General features: G+C 40.4%; 1 protein-coding gene across 3 annotated transcripts in view; it reads right to left on the bottom strand.

Moving 5' to 3' along the window:
- Positions 1-22,796, bottom strand: part of BMPER (BMP binding endothelial regulator) — a 244,030-nt gene that overhangs the window by 193,886 nt on the left and 27,348 nt on the right. For all 3 annotated transcript variants that reach the window (XM_077856229.1, XM_077856227.1, XM_077856228.1), the window contains exon 3: positions 18,991-19,090. In XM_077856229.1, the coding sequence (XP_077712355.1) occupies positions 18,991-19,090 (100 nt within the window). The remainder of the gene's footprint in view (positions 1-18,990; positions 19,091-22,796) is intronic.

Below are 22,796 nucleotides of genomic sequence, written 5' to 3' on the forward strand. Positions count from 1 at the left end.
TACCAGAGGTCATTTCCAAAGGTGAGTTCCATAAAATATTTTCAGAAATATTAAATAAATAATCCTCCAACAAGAGAAAATAGAAGAGAGAAAATAAAACTTACTACATAGTTATTAAAGGTAAGGCACTGTTCTTGGGGTTTTCACATGTGATTTCATTCTATCCTCACAAAAAGAATTCTAGGACAGAGAACACTTTACCCCTAGTTTTTAAAATGAAGAAATCAAGAAAAGCTAAATTACTTTGTCCAGATCAAAATACAGTCATTCTTTTTATCTTGCTCCAAAATTCATGTTCGATTCATTATTTGGTTCCTGCCATCCACATGAAGGAAACCTAGAATGTGGTAGCTTCAAAGTAAAAATGATATCCATGAGGAACATAACATGCTGCCTTTCGGTGTTACTTTAACATCATGTTCCAGTGATGTCTAAAAAACAATATTATAGAGTAAAATGCAGATTTTGTGGCCAAAGAGGCAAGACCTGATTTTGAACTCTGTTCTGAACGTCTTTACCTTGGGCTACCAATCATGCCATCCTTTAGGCCTTTTGAAGCAACAAATGATAAAGGATCAAAAGATCAAATTCAAACATCTAAGGTTGGATTCATGCATTTTTCAAAACAGGAACATGTTTCACAGTTTGGGACACACAGCAGCAATTTAAGAAAATAAGATTTATTTGAAGACAGCCAAACACCAAACACCTCAGAGGATAAATTATGGCAGCCACAAAGAGTCATGAATGGAACTCTCAGTTTCCCCAAAGTATTTTCAAGGATATCCATGAAAATCTCTTTGACTAGCATGAAGAAGAAATAAGTTATATACAACACGCATAAGAAATGCCATCTATTTGATTAATGAATTGTACTGCATGATTTTCACACTTGAGAAACAGATTACACAGACATAACCTTTATGGTTGATTAAATAGGATGTTTAGGGCTTCTTGCAGAAAAATTGTCAGAAATATCCTACCACCCTCATTTTTCTTTTGAAAATTTTCTTTTGAAAATGTTCTTTTCATTTGTTTCGAAATAATTATAGATTCACAGGAAGATACAAAAAAATATTTTCTCCATGCACCTTTCATCCAGGCTCCTCCAGCATTAACATCTCGCATAACTATAGTACAGTATCAAAATCAAGAATGGACATTGGTACAGTCTAGAGCTTATTTGGATTTTACTGGCTTCACCTGTACGTGTGTGTGTGTGTGTGTTTCTATGCAGTTTTATCATATGTATATCTTTGTATAACCAATAAATATTCAGAACTGTACTATCACAACAAGGCCCTCTCAAGCCATTCATTTATAACTACACTGACTCCCCTTGTAGCCTCCATCTCTAAGCCTGGACAACCGCTAGTCAGCTCTCCATCTGTATAATTTTGTTATTCAAGAATGTTACATAAATGGAATCATACAGTATGCAGCCTTTTTAGATTGGCTCTTTTCTTTTAGAATAATTGTTTTGACATCCAAGTTTTTGCATGGATCAATAGTTTAGTCCTTTTTTATTGCAGAGTAGTATTCCATGGTGTGGATATACCAGTTTATTTAACCATTCACCCACTCAAGAACATGTGAGTTGCTTCCAGTTTTTGCCTGTTATGATTAAAGCTGCTATGAACATTTGTGTACAGAGTTTTGAGGTTTTCATTTTACTGGAATTGCCCAAGACAGCAATTGCTAGGTTATATGGTAAGTGTATATTTAGTTCTGTAAACCATTATACCCTCATCCAGAGTAGCTGAATCATTTGGTATTTTTACAGAAATATATCAGAGATTTTCTACATCTTCACCAGCATTTGGTGTTAATCATGCTATTTTTTTTCTTTAGCCATTTTGATAGGTGAGTAGTAATATCTCGCTGAGGTTTGGATTTGAATTTTCCTAATGGCTAACGATGTTGAGTAACTTTTCATGTGCTCTATTGCCATCTGTGTATACAATATAGTGAAACACCTCCTCATGTCTTTTTCTCATTGTCTAATTAGATATTTTTATTCTCTTCACAAGGTCTTCCCCAAAGCAAAAATGTTTAATGAAGTTTAATTTATCAATTTTTCCATTTTATGGACAGTGCCTTTGGTATCAAATCTAAAAAATTCTTTGCCCAGCCCTAGGTCTGACAGATTTTTCTCCTATATGCTTTTTGTACATGTTTCATAGTTCTGTGTTTCACATTTAAGTCCATGATCAATTTTGAATTAATTTTTGTATAACATACAAGGTTCAGCTCATGTTCATTTTTTTTGCCTGTGCGTGTCTAATTCTTCCAGCACCGGATGTTGAAAGGTCAGTCTTCTTCCATTGAACTGCCTTGGCACCTTTATCAAAAGTCAGTTGTGCATTTTGTAGGAGTCTATTTCTGGGCTTTCCATTCTGCTTCATTGATGTATACATCTAACCCTCTGCCAATACCGCATCATCTTTATGACTGCATCTATATTATAAGTCTTGAAAATGGGTAGACTGATTTTCCCCCTTTTATTCTTGTTTTTCAAAATTGTTTTGGTTATTCTAGATCTTTTGCCTTTTTATATAACTTTTGGAATATGCTTGTCTATATCTACAAAATACCCCTGTTAGGCATATCCCTTTTTATGTCTTTTAAAAAATTGTTTATATGGGAAAATCAGGCTTGATGCATGCATCACCTAGGAGCCTCTCCCCTGCAGGATGAAGCCTGCCTGTGTTTGTCAATTACACTTTTTAGAGAGCATTTGTCAAAGAGCAGTCCAAGGACTAAGGTCATCCCTGGAGGGTCAGGAGTGGAATGCAGATCCTTATAGCCCATCTTTTTCTTATCTGCCACCTTCTTTACCTGGGCTCTTTTCTAGAAGGTTTGAGCTGAGGCTCATTTGCATGGGATGATTTTAGGACTGTGTGGCCAGCAGAAAAAGTGTCTGATTAAACAGCACAAACATATTTGTGGAGTCTTCTGGGAGGCTGTGTGTGGCCCCCCTCTAATCTCATGCCATGAAAACTGAGGGAGGTCTTCATTACATTTGCAACATGGGTAGATAAGGGCATTAAAGAGAAAAATTCATCCTCTCTAAAAACAGGAGAAAATTGAAAAAGACCTTCTTCACCCATGGGCAGAAGCTGTAAAAGAGATTGCCAAATATCTGACAAGAAAAGCAGTCATTGATGGGCATGATCATACTTGAAGGAGGATAAGGAGAAATCGCCACCAAGAGAGAAACCCACACTTCATCCAACATGGAGTTCAAGGAGAGGTGCTTAATGGGAGTTTAATGGGAGCTCTGAACCATCAATCACCTGCACTTTCTAAATCTGAAAGCATGGATTTCTGGGTTTTAGCCTGTCAACAAAGGCTTATCTTTTAAAATATATTTATTTTGTTAGTGGTATTTTTAAAAAATAATAAAAATCCTGAACACATAGCATGCAGTCAGTGGCATACTGCCAATGTTTAATAATCAGCTCTACAAAAGAGAAAAGCCCTGATTTTGTAGGGTTTTCCAATTTCCAAGGTGTAAATACTCCCACCAGTCAATTTCAAACTACCAATATGATGTCCCTGAACAAAAAGTTGGGAAGATAAGCACTCCAACACACCACTGTGTACAGAACTATGTATTTTAACATTAGTGGCTATTGGGTCTGTGAAGCTTCTCTTCTTCCTAAGAGCAGACCATGAACATTTGGCTAGAGTTTAGGGGATTTCATTGGCATCCAAGGCCATGCTCTTTTTTCTATATACCTAGATAAATAACTTAAAAATACCAATAGTCACATCTTTTAAGTTATGACATTATATCTCACCCTCCTCCTAAGCATTCTATACACAAACTGAGAATTTAACCAGAAGAACATTAATTCCAGTGGCTTCCAAGCCTGTTGAACATCAGAACCACATGGGAGCTAGTTAAGGATACAGATGCCCACTAGAAACAACCTAAATGTCTACTGCTGGATGAATGGATAAACAAAAGCTGTTATATGCACACAATGAATTCTTATTCAGCCTCAAAATGGAATAGAATCATGATACATGCTATATAATATGAATGAACATTGAAAATATTATGTTAGGTGAAATAAGCCAGTTCCAAATGGATAAATGTGATACGATTCCACTTCTAGAAGGTACCTGGAATAGGCAAATTCACAGAGATAGAGAGTAGAATAGAGGTTACCAGGGGCTGAGAATAGGGAGTTATTGTTGAGTGGGGATAGAGTTTAAGCTTGGGATGATGAAAAAGTTCTTGAAATGGACAGTGGTAATGGTTGCACAACAATGCGAACACATTCAATGCCACTGAACTATACATTTTAAAATGGCAATTATGTTATATATATTTTACCACAATAATAATAAAAAAATAATACAGATGCCTGGGCCTCACTCACTGGAAATTATGATTCACTTGACCTGGAGTGGAACTCCAGAATCTGAATATCTCACATTAGCCCTGGCAATTCTGAGGCCATCCAGGTTCAAGACCCCTGAGTTTTGCCAAAGACAAAACCAAGGCCTAGAAAGAGGTGGCTTGACAAAGGTCAAGTAACTAGAAGTGACAGATTTGGGAATTGATTCTGCATCTAATTCCAAGTCTTGTCCTCTTGTCATTCTTGAAAGACTGAGAATATTTATGACTATCCTCTATCTAATCCACAGGCCTCAGAGCACAGAATTTCCTTGTCTAGATACATGAAAATATTACCCTGGCTTTTGAATTTAGCCTGTCAATGTGTCCTTGCCCCTGGAGGTTTCAAGCCATTACTCTTGCATTCACAGCCTCATCACGGTGGCCATACCACAGTCCCCAGAACCCAAAACATCAAAAACTCAAAGTGCATTTTTAAATCTGATCCCTCTGCCTGTCCCAGGTATGGCTCAGAGAATGCTCAGACATTCTAGGTAGTCAGAAGGCTGCCTCATGTGGTAAACATCAGCTGGTCAATGCCCAAGCATGTCTGCAGATAAACATCTTGAGCCCTTTAACCACCAAGCTACCAGAAACATAATTAGCTGGCTCCGGTGTAAATAAGCTCATCTGAGTGAAGATGCACTCAAGTTCATGGACATACCAATGTACTTTGTTCACCTTCATTATCATCAGTACTGCTAAACATCAGCCTCTCCAGCAGACAGATTTCTAAGGCAAATACATACTAACTCTCAAGATGAGATTCCTCTCAAAAAGAGAACCTAGAACATTTGATCTTAAAAGAAAAAAAAAGTGCTAATTTTTTTCTAAAGATAAAGAGTGATCTTTGATCAAAGCCCAATAAAAATGGTTATAAGTACAGCATTATGATCATTTTTAAAATAATAAATAGATGCATATACAGTCATGCATCTTCATAAAGAGATACATGTCACACATACAGACATACTTTCCATTTTTGGCAGTTGCCAAACTTAAGCAGAAAATCAAAGAGAACCTAAGCATGTGTTGAGGGCTTCCATGTCAAATTGTTTCTTTCCTGTAGTTTCTAATGATGGACCCCAACTTTTCACTGAGAACCCCTCACTTTATTTTTTTCTCTTGGTCCGATAGCCTCCATGAAGCAATGCCATTAGAAGCCTCAGAGGAGATCAGAGTGTTTTGATTCCAAGAAATTTTCAGATGATAAGCATCACTATGATTTCATTCTTATACGGAAACATAAGACAGGAAAGAGGGAAAATCATCCTCAAGTGCAGAGAGGTTTTATTCTTCATGGCAGACAAGTTACAAGGAGTCACAAAATAGTTTTAAGAGCAGCTGCAGAAAACTCAAAGCCAAATTAGAGGTGTGTTTTATGTGATGTGATAAAAAGGAAGCAGATAATCATATCAAAATGATGGTAACTAGGAAATTTGAAGTCATAATTGCATAATATTATTTGGTAACTTGCACAATACAAGGAAAGAGCTACCAAAAATTACATGGAGGTTATCACCAAGTCTGTTAACACTGAAATGCACTACAGTCACTGCCACATAAAAATACACACAGGTGCTGGTGATTTTGAGGATTTTTTTTTTTTAACCTGTATGGAATTCAGTGAAGAAACAGTAAAGTATCGGGAACCCAGGGCTGGGTATAAACATTCAGCCATTTTTCATGCCTGTCATACATTGTTATTCTCTTCCTATAATTCTTATTCGACTCCTTTTTAAGCCATGCCGAATCCGAAAAGGACTTAAGATGTGTTAAGATACATATGACTTGAAGGACACCTGGGTGGCTCAGTGGTTGAGTGTCTGCCTTTGGCTCAGGTCCTGATCCTAGGGTCCTAGAATTGAGTCCTGCATCAGGCTCAGGAGCCTGCTTCTCCCTCTGCCTATGTCTCTGCCTCTCTCTCTGTGTCTCTCATGCATAAAAATAAAACTTTTAAAAATAATAAAAAGTTTTTAAAAAGATATATATGGCTCAATAGTAATACACTAAATATGCAGCATATGAATACTAACTAAGGAAGGCTGAAATTTGGTCCAAATTCTCCTATCTTTTTCCTACTCCCCGTTTTCCAACATATATTTAGTAGGCAACCACTGTGTGACAAGCACAGTGACCACAGCTGAGAATACTATAGTCGCTGCCCTCACAGAGCCTCCAGCTTAGTGGGTGTTACAGAAAATCAAAATGTGAAATCAAAATGATGCCTCGTCTTAAGAAGAAGGGATACTTAATTTCATGGCAAGTAGCTGTGGCATCAAGGAAGTGATGCCTAAAGTAAGAACTAAAGAAAGGGTACAGGTTAACTAGGTTAACCTAGTTAACATGCAGAGTCAACAGGATATGCAAAGCCCTATGGCAGAACACAGGGAAACGAAGGTCTTCTAACTAGAGAAGTCCAGAACAAGAGAAGGATAGAGGATAGCAGGAACCAGACCTTGCAGGTCTTGATGGCCACCAGACCAGAGGAGGAGAGAGAACAGCCAAGAGTCAGCATTTGTTAGCTCTTACACTGTGCAGTGTGATCATAAGCTATCTTCTGGCTCTAAGCAGCATTCTCCATAGATGCTTCTCCTTGCCACGCATCTCAGACCTAGTCTGAGTATAGTTGGTAGGATTCTAAGATGTAATCCCCTTGACTGTGCGCAAGACATGTGTATGTGATGAATGGCCCTCCTGTGATTAGGTTATCTTGCCTAGCAAAGATAAATAGATTTTGCAGGTGTAATTAATATTCTTAATCAGTTTGATTTTGAGTTGTTAAAAAGGGAGATTATCCTGAATGGGCGTGACCTAATATATGAGCCCTTTAAAGTATCTATAGGTCAGAGAGATGCTTTCCTGTTGGCCTGAAAGAAGCAAGCCGTTCTAAGCTGCAAGGAAGTGAATTCTACTAACAATAACATGAGCTTAGAAGATGACCTTGAGCCTCAGATGAGACCCCAGCCCTAGTTGACTCTGAATGCAGACTTATGAGACCCAAGTAAGCTGTGCCCAGAAACCTAACCCATGGAAACTCTAATAAATGAGTGTTATTTTAACCCGCTAAATTTGTCATTGCTTGTTAAGTACCAATAGAAAATTAGTAGACTGTGTATCAGCAGCTGAATGCTGAAATCACCTGTGTTCTATTACAGCTGTCAAGCCCATACCTGATTGAAGCACTTTGCATATGATACTAAAGGAAGACCAGGGCCACCAGTCTCCTCCAACACAATGAAAACATCTTCAACTTGCCCACTTTCAAAAAGTGAAAACTGATGCACCCAAGCCAGCAGCAAGCCTTGAAAATCGAATCTTCTAACTTAAAGGCAACCACAAACTCTTCACTTAAACTGCCTTCCAAAATCTTACAGAATTTAAAAAACAGAGGCCCTGAATAAATGGGCTGGGACAAATCTGACAGGGAAAGCTGATCTCTGTTTTATGTTTTCTTACTAGTTTTAACAACTATAACAGATTTTTGTAAAGTATGATTTTAATGTTAACAAGATTTTTTTTAAAACAAATAGGGTCATTTTTATTTAAATGCCAAAATAGCCTGGTTTATATTATGGGAAACCAATCTTTGAAATATAACATTTTATACATCTTTTTTCAGTTAGAGTAAAGGAGGGGAAAAATAAACCCCTCCAGTTCGTTGTTTTGTTATGGTTTTTTTTCTTGTCTTTAAAAACCTGTAAATAATCCCCACTCAAATTACTGAGCCTGAGTAGATAAAATTAGTTATACTGCATAAGTTAAAATGTATATGCAGGCATTCCATTAGTCTAACAACTTTCCTCAAGGAACATATCAGAAATTCTCCTATGCTCAAAATCATGATAAAAATAAGAATGCCCTGGAATTGAGTAGCTCAATGGTGGAATGTTTTTCAAAGCAATGCAATTTCTTAAGATGTTTTAAGTGATATGTTAGGGTCTCAGCATTAAAACTGCTAGAAGTAAAGCTAGTGGATACTTTCGTTTGGTTGAAGACAAAACACACACACCCTCAAACACACACATAGTGTGCAAAGGTTGGCTCTGGAAGGATCCCCAAGAATCTGGTTAAGTGGTTATCTCCAGGAAAGGGTATCAAGTGGTCAGAGTCATCAAGAGTGGGAGAAAGCCTTCCTTTGACTGTAGATGCTTTGTGTAGTTTAATTGTATGAATGCATTCTCTATTAAAAATATTTTATGAAAGCAGGCACACACATACAAAAGACTAAACATCTAAATTGTCTCACTGGGGCACTGCTGCAGTATAAGCAGTCATGGATACTAAGGGGAAAAAAACATTAAGTTAGGGGTTCCCAAAAAATGTCAGTAAGAAAAGCCACTGCTTCCTAAGGCACATGTTTTTTTCAATCACCTCCACAAAACTTCTCTGCCCACATATTTCCTTTGAAATTGCAAGTCCACCCGGGCTATAAAAGCCCAGGGAAGGAAAAGGGGTGTGGCAAGGCAAAGATAAAATTGAGGTTGTCATCTCTCTCCTTTATTTCTGGAGTTCTCCTACTAATCCAGGTTTCTCCTCCCTCCCTCTTATCTCACAGGCAGTGTGATAGCAGGAATAGGAGCATTTGGAGTCTAAGTCGCCTCCCCTACCTCTCAGCAACTGTGGGATCTTCAAAAACATCACTTCATATCCCTAAGCATCAGTTTCCCCATCTGTTAAATCAGAATAATAATAACCACTTCCTCAGGGCTAAATATTAAAATATCTATAAAAACCTGAAGACTGAAATATGTCATTCCTCGAAAAATCTTCTTTAACTGTAGTTCACAGTATGGTTTAATGACCTTTAGAGCAATAACCTGAAGACAGCTCATTCCTTATTTGGGATGTGAAAGCTGGGGCAAATTGCATCTGGGTAGAACACCTATAATCATTACCAAAGAATCTGGTCCCCTCTAAAAGAAAGAAAAACGGAGGTTGAGGAAAGAGCCACTCTTTTGTTTAGGCAACAATCAATGCCCTCTTGGGACTGCCAAAAGAACTTTGGTTAAAAGCAAACAACCAGATTTGCACAAGGCTAACAGCAATCTTAAATCTTAAATCTTAAATCTTAAAATGTTTAAACAATAGGACAATTTACTCTGTCAACATAGGGAGTGTGACTATTTTTAAATAAGTGGGTTTTTTTAATGTTCATTCCTATTATATGATAAGTGGGCGCCTCCCTCCAAACAGCCACAAAGCAGTATTATAAAAGGCATGATCATCTTGCAGGTCACTCTCCAAACAACATTGAGAAGAGGCCCCTTATTCATGACCTTGAATTGTATAAAGGCAGCCTGTAGTTAATAATGTTCAATTTTTTACCATTATTCATAATTCCTTTTTACTTTGGTCAGTAAATTGGTCTATATAAATGAGCCAAATCCCCTTAAAATTCTCCATGAATTCTGTGCTCTCTAATTTTTATTTATCAGAACCCAGGATGGTTGGCCTGATTCTAGGAATTAGTATGCAAATATTTATACTTTGTCTCTTTCATTTCATGAGACATAGTAGGATATCTTTTAAATCAAATATAAAAGTTAAACTATTAAAAAAATGCAACCTATGGGATCACAACCCATAGAAAAGTAAGATAAAGCAAGAGAAATCAGGCAAGAGAAGATTGTGGAAAATAAACCCCACTTGACAAATGAAAGACTTTTTTATTTCTTTCATCAAAGTATTGCTAACAATTAATATTTCATGTTCTATATGAAGAAGATGGAATTTGACCTATAAATGCTGGAAACACACCTTATTCATTTATGATCCACTAATAACAAACATATATTCAGATAACAAATACATTATTGTTCATGAAAGAACCCCAAATTAAACAGTGATTCTCAATCCAAGTAAATACAGGAACGCTGCCAAAACTGTATTTGTCTCTCAATGATTTCATCTGTTTCCATCAAACAATATTGAGTTTTTTCAAATTAGATTAATCTTTGCCTTGTTGTTAGGTTATTTGGATGAAAATTTATAACCACTTTAACATAAAATAATCTGAGAAGTACATTGAAATAACTGCTTGAGAAGAGCTAGTTATAATCTACCTACTTTTCTATTTTAAGGACTATTTTTGGATTCATAACAGTTGAAAATAGTTTGGTAAACAGTGCTATCCCATAAAAACTTAGCATGCAGATTAGTAAACACTTGTTGAGTGAATGAATGAATGAATGAATGAAATATAAACAATCTGATTGAAGTAAACAGGAACAAAATGCATGAATGCATACACACACACAATCTTCCTAAGAATTCTGAAAAATATGAATTTTCACATTTCTGTCCATAAGTAGATCTATCCCTACAATTTCCTTTTCAATATCAACATCTTTTTCAGAGGAAAGTAAGTAGAAGTCATGATAGGATTCTATTACATTTTTATCTGATCTCTTTCCTCCAATCAACAAATCAACAAAAATTTATTCTAGATTTGTTTTAATTCAGCAGGTCTAAAGGAAAGCCCAGAAAGCGGCATTTTACCACGTTCCCTAAATGATTAATAGTGGCAGACAATGTTTAAGAACGATTTCACGTTTTTTTGTGTGTACTATGACCTTCACCTGGAAACTTTTCCTTGAATAGCCCTCTTCGGACGTGATTAACTCCTTGTTCATGAAAGTGAGTTGCCCTTTCTGGAAAGCCTTCCCTGGAACACTCCCCAGTCCTTTGCCCAGGTAATCTCTTTCCTCCCTCTCCCTCTGCACTCTGGCACACCTTCCCTAGAAAAGGTCCCCCTGGATGGAATTCCTCTGCCCCTCAGGAGAGCTAGGTCCTTGAGGACACTGACACCCTCTGGCTGAGCTGTGGGTCATTAACACCTCGGCAAATGAATGATTTAACTTCTCTGGGCCCTTAGTTACCTCATACATAAAATGAGAAAGATAGAAATTACCTCATTATTGTGAGGACTAAGTGGTGAATGCAAACCAACTAACCCAGTATTCTGCCTTGTGGGAAAACAAGATCCCTCAGAACTGCTTCTATGGAGATAGTAGTGAGGCTAAGATCTTAAAACCAATCCTCGATTAACACCTCACTACCCACAGGGTGTCAAGAGCACTAACTTGAAAGGCAAAGCCCAAGGCTCTTAAAAGCCTTGGAGTCAGAGCTCTTGGGAGATACAAGCAGGTTCCACTTTTAATCACAGCAGCAGGTGATCCATGTATAAAAGATTGTGTTTTCCTATAGGAACAATGTCATCATGAATGTGTGTTCCTCATCAGCAGCCTGGCCCCAAACAAAAATGGGAATAACTCATAAAGACCCTTAAAGAATGGGCACGGTCATAAAGATCAAGATCCAGGAAATAGAGACGCCTGAGTGGCTCAATGGTTGAGCGTCTGCCTTCAGCTCAGGGTGTGATCCCAGGTCCAAGGATCAAGTCCCACATCGAGTTCCCTGCATGGAGCCTGCTTCTCTCTCTATGTCTCTGCCTCTCTCTGTCTCTTATGAATAAATAAATAAAATCTTTTTTTAAAAATCCAGTAGATATAAATATCTGTAATTATTTAAAAGAATGAAATTAGGCCCCACATAATCATAAATAAGCTATGAACACTAATTACAGACGTGGCCCAAATATATGACAGCACAAAGAATAAAATATAGGCATAAACATAAACATTGCATAATATGGGATTTTTATGTGGCCCAAATTTCTTTAAGAGATAGTCCAAGAAAGAATGAGCTGATAATACACCTTCTTCTCTCCATACTTTCTACACATTAGAAGTATCAAAACAAACAAAAAGTAATAAACTCAGAGCACTTTCAAATGCTTCAAATGTGGAGTATGCTTGATGATTAGGATGACAAAGATACCAATAATGGTATTTCTAACTGAGAGATCATTCTTAGAAATATGAGGCAAGTAAAACATTTCCCCCTTCCTTTATCTAAGCTCTATCTAAATTCAGTCAATTCAAAAACTGCAGGTTGTCAACATTGGGCCAAATTCTGTGAAAATAATATCATTCAAGTCTTAACTTGTTGACAACTGTCAGTGCTTTCTAGAATACACAGAAAAGCACGAAAGCAATGGATAGACCTCAGCTAGGTTCTTTAAGAGGCACTTGCTACCATTCCTCATCAGACCACAGAAAGGGGAAGGAAAACATTCCCTGTACTATGGGGGAAGTCGAGAACAGGGAAGTAGCAGGATCAGAGTCCATGTGGCAGCGGAAAGTGAGGAACTGGCAGGATGGGGAGGGGCAAGCTTTTAAGGTGAAGGCAGCCAGTATGTCTAAAATGTTGCCATGTGTAACACTAACTCTCCCTTCTCTCCTCCATAATCTTTTCAGGAAGAAACAGCCTAAAAACTGTGAGGAGACTAGGAAAGGAGACTATTCTTGCCTTCTTTGGAGCCCACTGAGGAATGTCTTTTTCAACTGAACATTTGCACAACTTGTCCGTGTCACATCAATTTCCAGCTTTCTGTCCTTAAGAAACATACACATGTAGGCACAATAGTCATGGCAAGCTAGTTCCCTTCTTAGTAAAAAAAAACAAAAATCTAAACAACTATCAGTGGGGAGATGTTAAATAAATTACTGTACATGTATGCTATGAATCCATACAATGGTTGAAAGGCATGAACTGACACGGGAAAATTCCTATGTCCTACTCTTGTTGAAATACTTTTTTAAAAGCAAACTGTAGGGATCCCTGGGTGGCTCAGCAGTTTGGTGCCTGCCTTCAGCCCAGGGCATGATCCTGGAGTCCCAGGATCAAGTCCCATGTCAGGCTCCCTGCATGGAGCCTGCTTCTCCCTCTACCTGTGTCTCTGCCTCTCTCTGTCTCTCTTTGTCTCTCTCTCTCTCTCTCTCTCTCATGAATAAATAAAATATTTTTTAAAAAAGCAAACTGTAAACGATGATGTAACATTTAATTCCATTTATGTAAAAATAAAGCCATAGATATGAAATTATGTATATATGCATATGTATATATGTGTGAACAACTATGTAATAAACTGAAAAGGTCTGGGAAAGATCCAATAAATTGATGAGAGTTGTTATTTCTGAGAAGAATGGATTTTTGTAGTTCAAATAGGACTTTTTTCCCCTTTTGTTTAAATTTTTTGGTATGATAATATATTAATATAGCAGGTATCACGCTGAAGTTAATATATATAATTATGCTAGAAGGGAAAAGAGGAAGAGAGAAAAGTCCAAACCGATGATGGGAGGTGGACAACCAATTATTGGGGATCAATCCCCCCCCCCCATTTATTACACAATTAAATAACTGGGAATGAGTTTTGATATACATTCATCAGCACTTCAACATTTGAGTTAAATTTTCTTGGTCATATCTATTTTACTTTATTTCTTACACCATTGTTGTAGTAATATACAATTCACAAATCCGAGGAGTGCATAGAGTTAGAGGACCATGATGGCCTCACTGCCAAGGCCATGATGACTAATATGGAGGTACAGCAAGCAGATCAATTTGGTTAGAACAAAAGGGAGAGCAAAATAGAAAATAGGTCAGAGTCAAATTGTAGAGTTCTTAAGTACAAAGTGTAAAAGTTTGAGAACAAAGAGATTTTTTTCACCTCAAAGATGTGTTGATCAGAGTAGATACCAACCAAACAGCCTGTAAATCTGTGGTTCTCATTCCCTCATCAAGAAGGCCCACCCTCTGTCTTTCTGTCCTTTCTTCATCTGGTAGCAGTGGTTCTCAAGCCTGAGCCCCCTTGAGAGGCCTGGTGGAAACCTAGAAATGTAGACTCAGGGACCCAGGCCCAGGGCTTGTGATACAGCAGGCCTGCAATCCTAACAGTGAGACCACACTCTCTGCCCCATCTCCATCATTTTCTAGCTCTGTGACCTTGGGCAAGTCACTGATCCTCTCAGTGCTACCATTTTTTTTCCTCTGCAAAATAGGGCTATGATAGTACCTACCTCACTAAGCTGTGAGAATTTTTTTTTTAATTTTATTTATTCATTCACGAGAGACATGAAGAGAGAAGGAGGCAGAGACACAGGCAGAAGGAGAAGCAGGCTCCATGCAGGGAGCCCAACGTGGGACTCGATCCCAAGTCTCCAGGATCACACCCTGGGCTGAAGGCAGCGCTAAACCACTGAGCCACCTGGACTCCCCGAGCTGTGAGAATTTAATGGCTTGCTCTGAATAAGGGTTATAGCAGCCGCTGCTATTTTGATGAAGAGGATGATGACCTCAGTTACTATTACTATTAGGGGGCAAGGCACAAGAATCTACATTTAATAGGTGATTCGGTAGGTCCACTGCATTTTGAGAATCACGGCTTATACTCATGATTCCCTTAGGTAAGAGAAAGAACAGACGAAAAACAATACTCAAGGGGAAGCCAAAGCAGCTAGAAAGCTTTCACTACTGCTTCACCCAGGTAGCAATGCTAGATTTCACCTTCCTGCATTCCTGCTGGTGGCAGAGAGGCCCTTCCAGGAGAGTTATCTCTGCTGGAAAGCCTGGCAGATCCACACCCTCCACCCACCCCACCAGGTCGGATGTGTGCTGTGCTCATCTCTCCAACAGGCCTGGCTGCACTGTGGCCTAATCTGTTTGGTGAGCAACTTTAGAATGAGCATAAGGTGGTACCCCTGAATGTGAATGCCTTTCAAAACACAAATTAAGTCCATCAGCTCTCTGCTTACCATACATTAAATGATTCAAAACCAGAGGTCCCATTTCTTTGCTAAGGAAAATTCCTTATATGTTATTCCCTGACCTAATCAAAATTATTTGACCCTGAGACAATCTTGCCTAAACATCATTTTGTTCTAAAATAAAGCATTATCAACAAACTCCTCTTTAATATGATTCCTCCCTGAATCATCCTCTTTGAGTTAGAAAAGTCAAAATCCCCAGTGTTGGCATGGAGGACACGGGTTAGAAGAGGACTTATGAGAAGCACAGCTACTGTCTCTGAATCTCTGCTGCAGCTAAGGGTTTGCTATTGTTTTCTTCATGTGAAGAAAAGGCACAAAAGGGCTCAGGAGTGGTCCATCTAGATTCCTTTGGAAATCCAGAGTGGTCTGTGGGTTAACACTAACATCTTCTTGCTACTGGGGTAATGTTCCTCTTGATTCTCTCTTTCCAATTTTTACTTCACTGTACCTGCTCTTTGGTTTCAACTGTTTGTCTTTAACCTTGCCCAATGCTAAAATCCAAGACATGACCTCAATACCCAGAAATGGAGAACGACCCAGGGAATGGTGATACCTTCCCACAACAGAGTCGTATACACCCATCAAGGGCCATAGTCCCAAATAAGTTGAAAAGATATTATGCCCTGAGGTTAAGTGGAATTTTTTTTGACTAATGCAACATAAGTAGTAAGATATTAGCTAGATAAACACTTTTACAGAGGAAAGAAATACACCAAATATTAACAAGTGTAACTTCTGGGTAGTAGGATTATGAGTAATTTATTTTCTGCTTTCCCACAGTTTAGACTATTTTTCAAAGCTTCTTCTCTGAGCATATGTTACTCTTCTGATCAGAAAAACATAAACAAGCCAGTAGCTAATAGCAAATACAATTGTGTCTCTTAAAATCCAGGAGACAAATACTGTTATAGAGTAGAAATAAAGAAAATGGAGTAGGTAACTCCAACATCAACCACCAGAGCTTGAGAAGTCTGATGCATTCATGAGTCTTCCTCATGAAGGACCACCTCAAGGGAGGTTGGGGGTTTTGACCTCCCCCCAAAAGTTTGATACAACTATCAGAAAGAGATATCAGAATGCTGAATTCCCTGGTCTATTCTTGGGCCCAGTTTAATTTGAAAAAGCTATCTTCTTAAGCTCAAAAAGAACACTCAGGAAGTGGATTTGCCTTGGGTATCCCTTTTGCTTGGAAGATTGGGATAATCAGAGGGAAGAATGATGGGAAATAGCAGGACAATCAGAAAAGACAGCCACATGCTACAGCAACAGAAAATGCCCTTCTTCAACACAGTTAATGGGGAAATGAACCAAAAGCCTTGGGCATGCTCCCTTGATGCATGGTGCTTCCATGCTATGGTATCCAACTGGCCTCTCATTGGCAAGGCAGCCTTGCTAATCACTGAAAAGATGAAGATGGCAAATGAGCAGTTTAAAAATGAAAGAATGAAAAGAGGAGCTTCTTTCAGGTTAAACTACAGTAACTTGGACATAAGTTGGCTTGCTAATGTGTTTTTCCCTAGAATCACTTTATCTGACCATCTGCTTGGGAGATTCCTAACAAATGACCATTTCAGACCTTGCATTGATAGCTCTCAGAAATCACATGGGTAAAACATCGGATTCCCAACTCATAGGAAGGAGGCGATAGGTAAATGGTTATTGAGAAGGCTCCGAAAAAATATTATCCACCCTACCTGGCCCTGCTCCGAAAGGCTTCAGAGGGTATGTTTTCAAAGTCAAGCCCAACAAGTATTTAAAGAACACCTACTACGTTTGCATTAACTAACAAATGCTTACACACCAGACACTGTGCTAAGCACTCTGAGTGGACTTTCTCATTCAATTCTCTCCAACACAATCATTATCCCCATCTCATAGGAGTGAACTGGGGGACACAAGAGATTCCAAGTCTCCACCTGCTCAAATAAAAATGTTGATGTATTCTCTTCCCTGGGGCTACCATAATAAATCACCACAAGCTTGGTGGCTTAAAACAACAGACATTTATTCTCTCATAACTCTGGAGACCAGGAGTCCAAAATCAGGGTGTTGGCAGGGCCACACTTCATCTGAAGGCTCTAGAGCAGAGCCCCTTCTTGCCTTCTCCTGCATCCTAGTAACTCCAGGTGCTCCTCAGCTTGTGGTGGCATAACTCTAACCATTGTCTCTGTTGGGTTTTCTTTTGCTTTTTTAGTCTTTAATTTTTTAACAAGCAATTATTATAACTTACTACAATAACTGTGGTTATCAACAAACAATTAGGCATTAATTCTTGGAATGTGGATTTTATATAATAGTGTGCTTCGGAAAGTTCACAGGATCTTTGTTCAATATTGGGACCCATGGGTTGTCATTAAAAGTGGGCTTTAGAGAATTTGGAATGAATAAGAAATGGAAATAAGTGGCACACATAAGGGATAGAGTCAATGGCACCGTAATAGTGTATACTTGTATGATGAGAGATGAACACTTGCGAACACAGCATAATAAACAGGTTGGCAAACCACTATGCTATGCAGCTCAAACTAATGTAACTTTGTGTGTCAACTATACTTCAGCCCAAAAAAAATTTTTTTTAATGGGCCTTAGTTGACCTAGTATCTGTAGAGTGTTTTGATGGTTCTTTAAGCCTCTCCACCCTCAAAAAAAAAAAAAAATAGTGTATATTCTTCTGTGGGGATACAAATCACCTGGTACTAGGTCAAAATCTAGGTTAATGGCTTTTCCATCCAGAATGCACACTAAATCTCTTGGGAGCTTTTTAAAAAGACAGATCCCTATCCCCCTCCCCAGAACAACTGAATCAGAGTCCCAGGGGATAGGGCCCAGGTATTTACATCTGCCTCTCTCAAAATATGGTTGAATTCTGTGTGTCTGTCTCCTCTTCTTGATATAAAGATACTAGTCATATTGGATTTGGGGCCACCTACATCCAGCATGACTTAACTATTTACACTTCCAGAGACCCTCTTTCCAAACAAGGTCACAAGGACACAAACTTTGGTGAACATTCAGCAACCCGGGACGGCTGGATGCTGGCATGGCAGTGGAACTCCACAGCCCACATCCTGAGCTATGATGCTCACAGCACCTCCTGAGGGCCCCACTCTGTTAGGCACTATCCACACCTACACTAGGCAATGTTGGAACATGACCCGGCTCCGGACCACAAGGAACTAATGACTTACTGAATGTAAATGAAGGAGGAAAAACACATCACTGAAGCATCTCTGTGGACTTCTGTGTGCCACAGAACTGTAGAGGGGAAGGGACGAATGAGGGCTGGAGGTCTTGAGTACAGGCAGCATCTGAACAGGTGGGGAGGAGAGCCCCAAGCCAAGGCCAAGAGGCTACACGAGAAACAACATGTTCAAGAGAGAGAGCATGTGCTGAAGGGCTGTGGAAAATGAAGTTAGGGCAAAGATATTTTAGAAAGGTTCAAAGGCAAGAAGAGAAGGAACTTTGATTCAATCTGGAAGGAAAGAAAGAAACTAATAGGGGCCAGAATGATAAAATCCGGGCTTAATTCAGACTCTCTGGCAGAGTAAGGCAGGGCAAGCGTGCAGCCTGGAAAAACTGTCCAAACTTGATAAAAATAAGCTGTGCGCATGTGCATACCAACATACACAGGCATCAGGTTTGCATCTTCTCTGTCACATTTCAGCAACCTGCCTTACAAAGTACCAAATATGCAGATGTCCACCGTGCTTTCATTCCCCCACTGGGAGAGCCCCCGTGGCTACCGACCTCCCCAAATTCACACACACATACACACACACCAGCTTCCCTCCCAACACCCACTTGCACCCCAGCCAAGAGCTGAGTGAAGAGGAAGGTGAGAAAAAGAGAAATAAAAATGCCCAAAGCAGCAGCCAGAGAGAAGGCGGCCAGGACATAAATCACCTTTGCACTGCTCACAACAGGCTCCCCTCTGCTTGATGGCCAGGGCACAGTCTCTCGACAGCACTGGGCACTTCTCTCTCTTACAGGTCACTTCCTTGTTCTAGGCAAAAAGAGACAAGAGACATTTGAAAGAAACTCCAAACAGAATCCCCCAAATCCAGACACAGGCCTGAGGTTTTGTTAGGCTCCCTCTTCCTATCTTGCCTTCATCTTGGCAAGAACACTCATGAAAGCATGTTGCTCTCTCTGGAACAGAAATATTCATCCAGAAACACAGGACTTTTGAGATTAGGGGTACATGAGAGGGGATGAAAAGGCCCCTCTTTAGAAACCAACATAACCTAGATAACCGAATGCCGAGAGGACGGCTTTCTCTCACTCTGGTCTAAGGTTTCTTTTTCGTACACACTATAGAAACGATAATATTTGTGTAAATCATATTTTGCCCATTGGGCTACCTGGGCCAGGGCTGCATCGTGAGAACAAAAATATTTGCACACAGCCGTCCAACAATCCTTAATAGTAGAGTGCATTAAAATGCAGCAATCTAAAGTTCCAACTCAAATAATGACAAAGTTGAGTATTGAATCAGCTCAGTAAGAGAAAAAATAATATTCCCCATGCCAAGCAGAGACACAGTCGTCAGTGTTTTATAGCCACGGGACAGCTGCATTATATTAGCACTTATGCTAATGAAGTGTGGTGAGTATTTGCATCTTCGGTTTTGTCCTGAAAAGTTAGCTGTTAAAATGTCTCGGGGAAGATCCAAACGTGATGGATATGCCTGTTTATACACAGGCTGGATACATGCGCCCCGAAAATACATGTCACCAAACTTCACAAGATTTGAGCTTCAGTAACTTTCTTCTGTATGCCAGGTGCCATGGCTTTCCTACCTATTAAAATTCGGTGAGATAAGTATTATTACTCTCCCCCGTTTATAAACAAGGAAACTGCTGCTCAGAAAAGATATAAAACCTGAGCAATCCATTCTCTCTTTCTCCCCCTTTTTGGTGTCTGTTACGTGAGAAGGGCTCTCATGGGGCTAACCACCTTTACTCCTACGACCCTGTGGTCCTCATCCTAAGCTGCACATCTGGACCCCAGTGTGGTACTTCACAAAGACTGGCACTGTCTCCCACCCCCTGAAGCTCAGGTCTGATTGAGCCTAAGGACCAGGCCCAGACGGTTTCGCAAGCTCCCCAGGGAATTCCCGTGTGCAGCCAGGGCTGAGGCCCGCTACTCCGCAGAGAGCCTTCTTGGTCCCGGTGACCCTGAGGCGAGTTCGGGAGCTGTCCACAGTCCCTCAGTGGTGGCAGGTGTACAATCCGAACCCAGGTGTCCCAGCTCCGAGCCCTCCAGAGTTCCTTCCTCCCCCTCTCCTTCATAATGATGGTGGAACCAACACTCACGCAAGGCACCGCTCTTTAGTCGATTCCCATCATTTTCCTTAAATCACAAACCTAAGACATAGTATGGTCACAATTCAAATTAAAAGAGGTCTGTTTTAAAAAAAACTAATAGTGTCCTTCTACTGCCACTAAAGTCATCGTGAACCGTGACCAGGTATCTATGCTGTTTGGCATTATTAACAGTGACTTCATCTGGCACAGTAGAGTTCCTGCAAGCCGTGGTTAGATACCGACTCCCTCCACCCCCAAGACGTCTGCGAAGTGAACGCACTTTCTAAGCAGAACATCTGTTAGCACGGCTCATGCAGACCTGGCTGCAGCTTCAGGGAAGGGCCATCCCCAAGTGCACCTCCTCTCTGAAGGGAGAAATCCTCAGCCGTGGGGAGTTCAGAGCTCGAAGGGCGGTCACAGAGGGTGTGAGCCACAACTCCGGGCCTGATCAATACGAAGACACACACTTTCTTAAACGTAGGAACTCTTTGCTAAGTTAGAAACCTGGGAGCCAGTCAAATTCCATAACAGGATCCCAAGATTCATAATAAATAGCTTGTAACTACAGTCCAGCACAAAAGTTATTCCAACCAGATGGTTTGTAGCTTCACATCTGGAATTTTTTTTTTGTACACACACACACACACACACACACACCAAACCTAAACTTTAGCTATAGTTTAGTGGGGGATTTCCCCCCTTCTAATAACATTCGGAGTTTTTTTATATATATTTTTTCTATCAAGCTGCCATATCTGATCATTTTCCCGGTGTCTGGTTGGCATGGATATGAAGCATATGCTTAGAATCATTGCAGGCCCTCGAAGAAAGTAAGAAAAACTATAGAGAATTGCTGGTAGGAGGCTGATTCCTCTGTCTCCCTAATTGAGTCCAGCAGCCACAGAGTAAATTTAAGCACAGGTTAATTAAGACCACTCGCTTCGCTTTCACTGATTTTGCCAGGAGACAAAAACACCGGGCTCCAGCCAGCGGCTCTGGTGAGAAGTGGCACACAAAGCCGTGCCTGCAGGAGCCCATCCCTCCTGGCCTCCTTGTCCCCCTGGCCTCCTCGTCCCCGCTGCATGCCAAGTGTCCTTTGCTCTGAAGCAAGGCCATGGCTCATTTGGTTCACTTTTTCACTCAAGAAACCTTTTCTGGTGCCAATTCATATTTACCAAACACATTCTATATACCAGGCTCTGTGCTAAGAATTTTACATACGTTATTTCAAAAAGAAAAAAAAAATCCACATTATCCCCATTTTACAGATGGGGAACCAAGGTTAAGAAACTTGCCCGGGTCACAGAAAAGGCAGATTTGGAATGCAAATAGAGGTCTGTCTGACTTGAAAGGCAATTATTTAAATGCTGCACTTTTCTACTTCTCAGGCCCTCAGGCAGGAACAGAACAGTGTCCTGGCCCAGAGGCCTCAGGGGAGACTGGTGCCTTCCCTGCCGTCTGGCACGTGTGACGTGAGCTCTTGAATGGAGCAGAATAACCCCCACGGAGCTGTGTCATCACCAACCCTGGGAAGGTCCACAGATGCCAGCTGTTTGCTGGTAATGAGGATAGTTATGCCATTTTGGATACTGATAGGTAGCTGTGCCTGTCATACCTCTGAAAGCCAGTCTGGCATCCTTGAACGAACTTTCTAGAGATTCCAGCTTGAGTCTGAATCTCCCCCAAATCTATGCAGCAGAGATAGTAGTAGAGAAGCACCGGAGGGGATCCCTGGGTGGCTCAGCGGTTGAGCGCCTGCCTTCAGTCCAGGGTGTGATCCTGGAGACCCGGGATCAAGTCCCATATCAAGCTCCCTGCGTGGAGCCTGCTTCTCCCTCTGCCTGTGTCTGCCTCTCTCTCTCTGTGTGTGTCTCTCATGAATAAATAAATAAATAAAATCTTAAAAAAAAAAAAAAAAGCAAAGCACTGGAGGAGAAAAAAAAAAAAAAGGACCTAACCAGTGTCTAAGAGTAATAAGCCTTAACGTTTTTCATTCTCAGTCTCTTGTCTCCCGGCGTTTATCACTTTCTAGGGTCAGCCAGCCTATGATCTACCTGTTGTCAAAGGTGTGTGCATGATTGCCTCCTCTCTGAAAGCCCAAACATATCAAGACCCCAGACAGAGCCTCTGGGGGCACATGAAATGAAGTGCCAACATGCAAAAATAAAAGGAGGGGCATAGGGAGCAAAAAAGGAAAAGTCTACATGGCTGGCAACAAAGCTCTCTAAGGACGGGAGCCAAACCACAGCCTCAGCCACGGCCAAGTTCAAACAGCATTCCGGCCGCCGGCTTGCTGTGCCCGAGGCCCGCCGCTAGGTGGCAGCACAGAGCGCCCAGGCTCCAGCATCGGGACGTGAGACCTGCGCGCGGCTCCCACCCTTCCAGCCTGTGGTGTGGAGGGTC

This window comes from Canis aureus, chromosome 18 (assembly GCF_053574225.1).
Source record: "Canis aureus isolate CA01 chromosome 18, VMU_Caureus_v.1.0, whole genome shotgun sequence".
NCBI classification, from domain to species: Eukaryota; Metazoa; Chordata; class Mammalia; order Carnivora; family Canidae; genus Canis; species Canis aureus.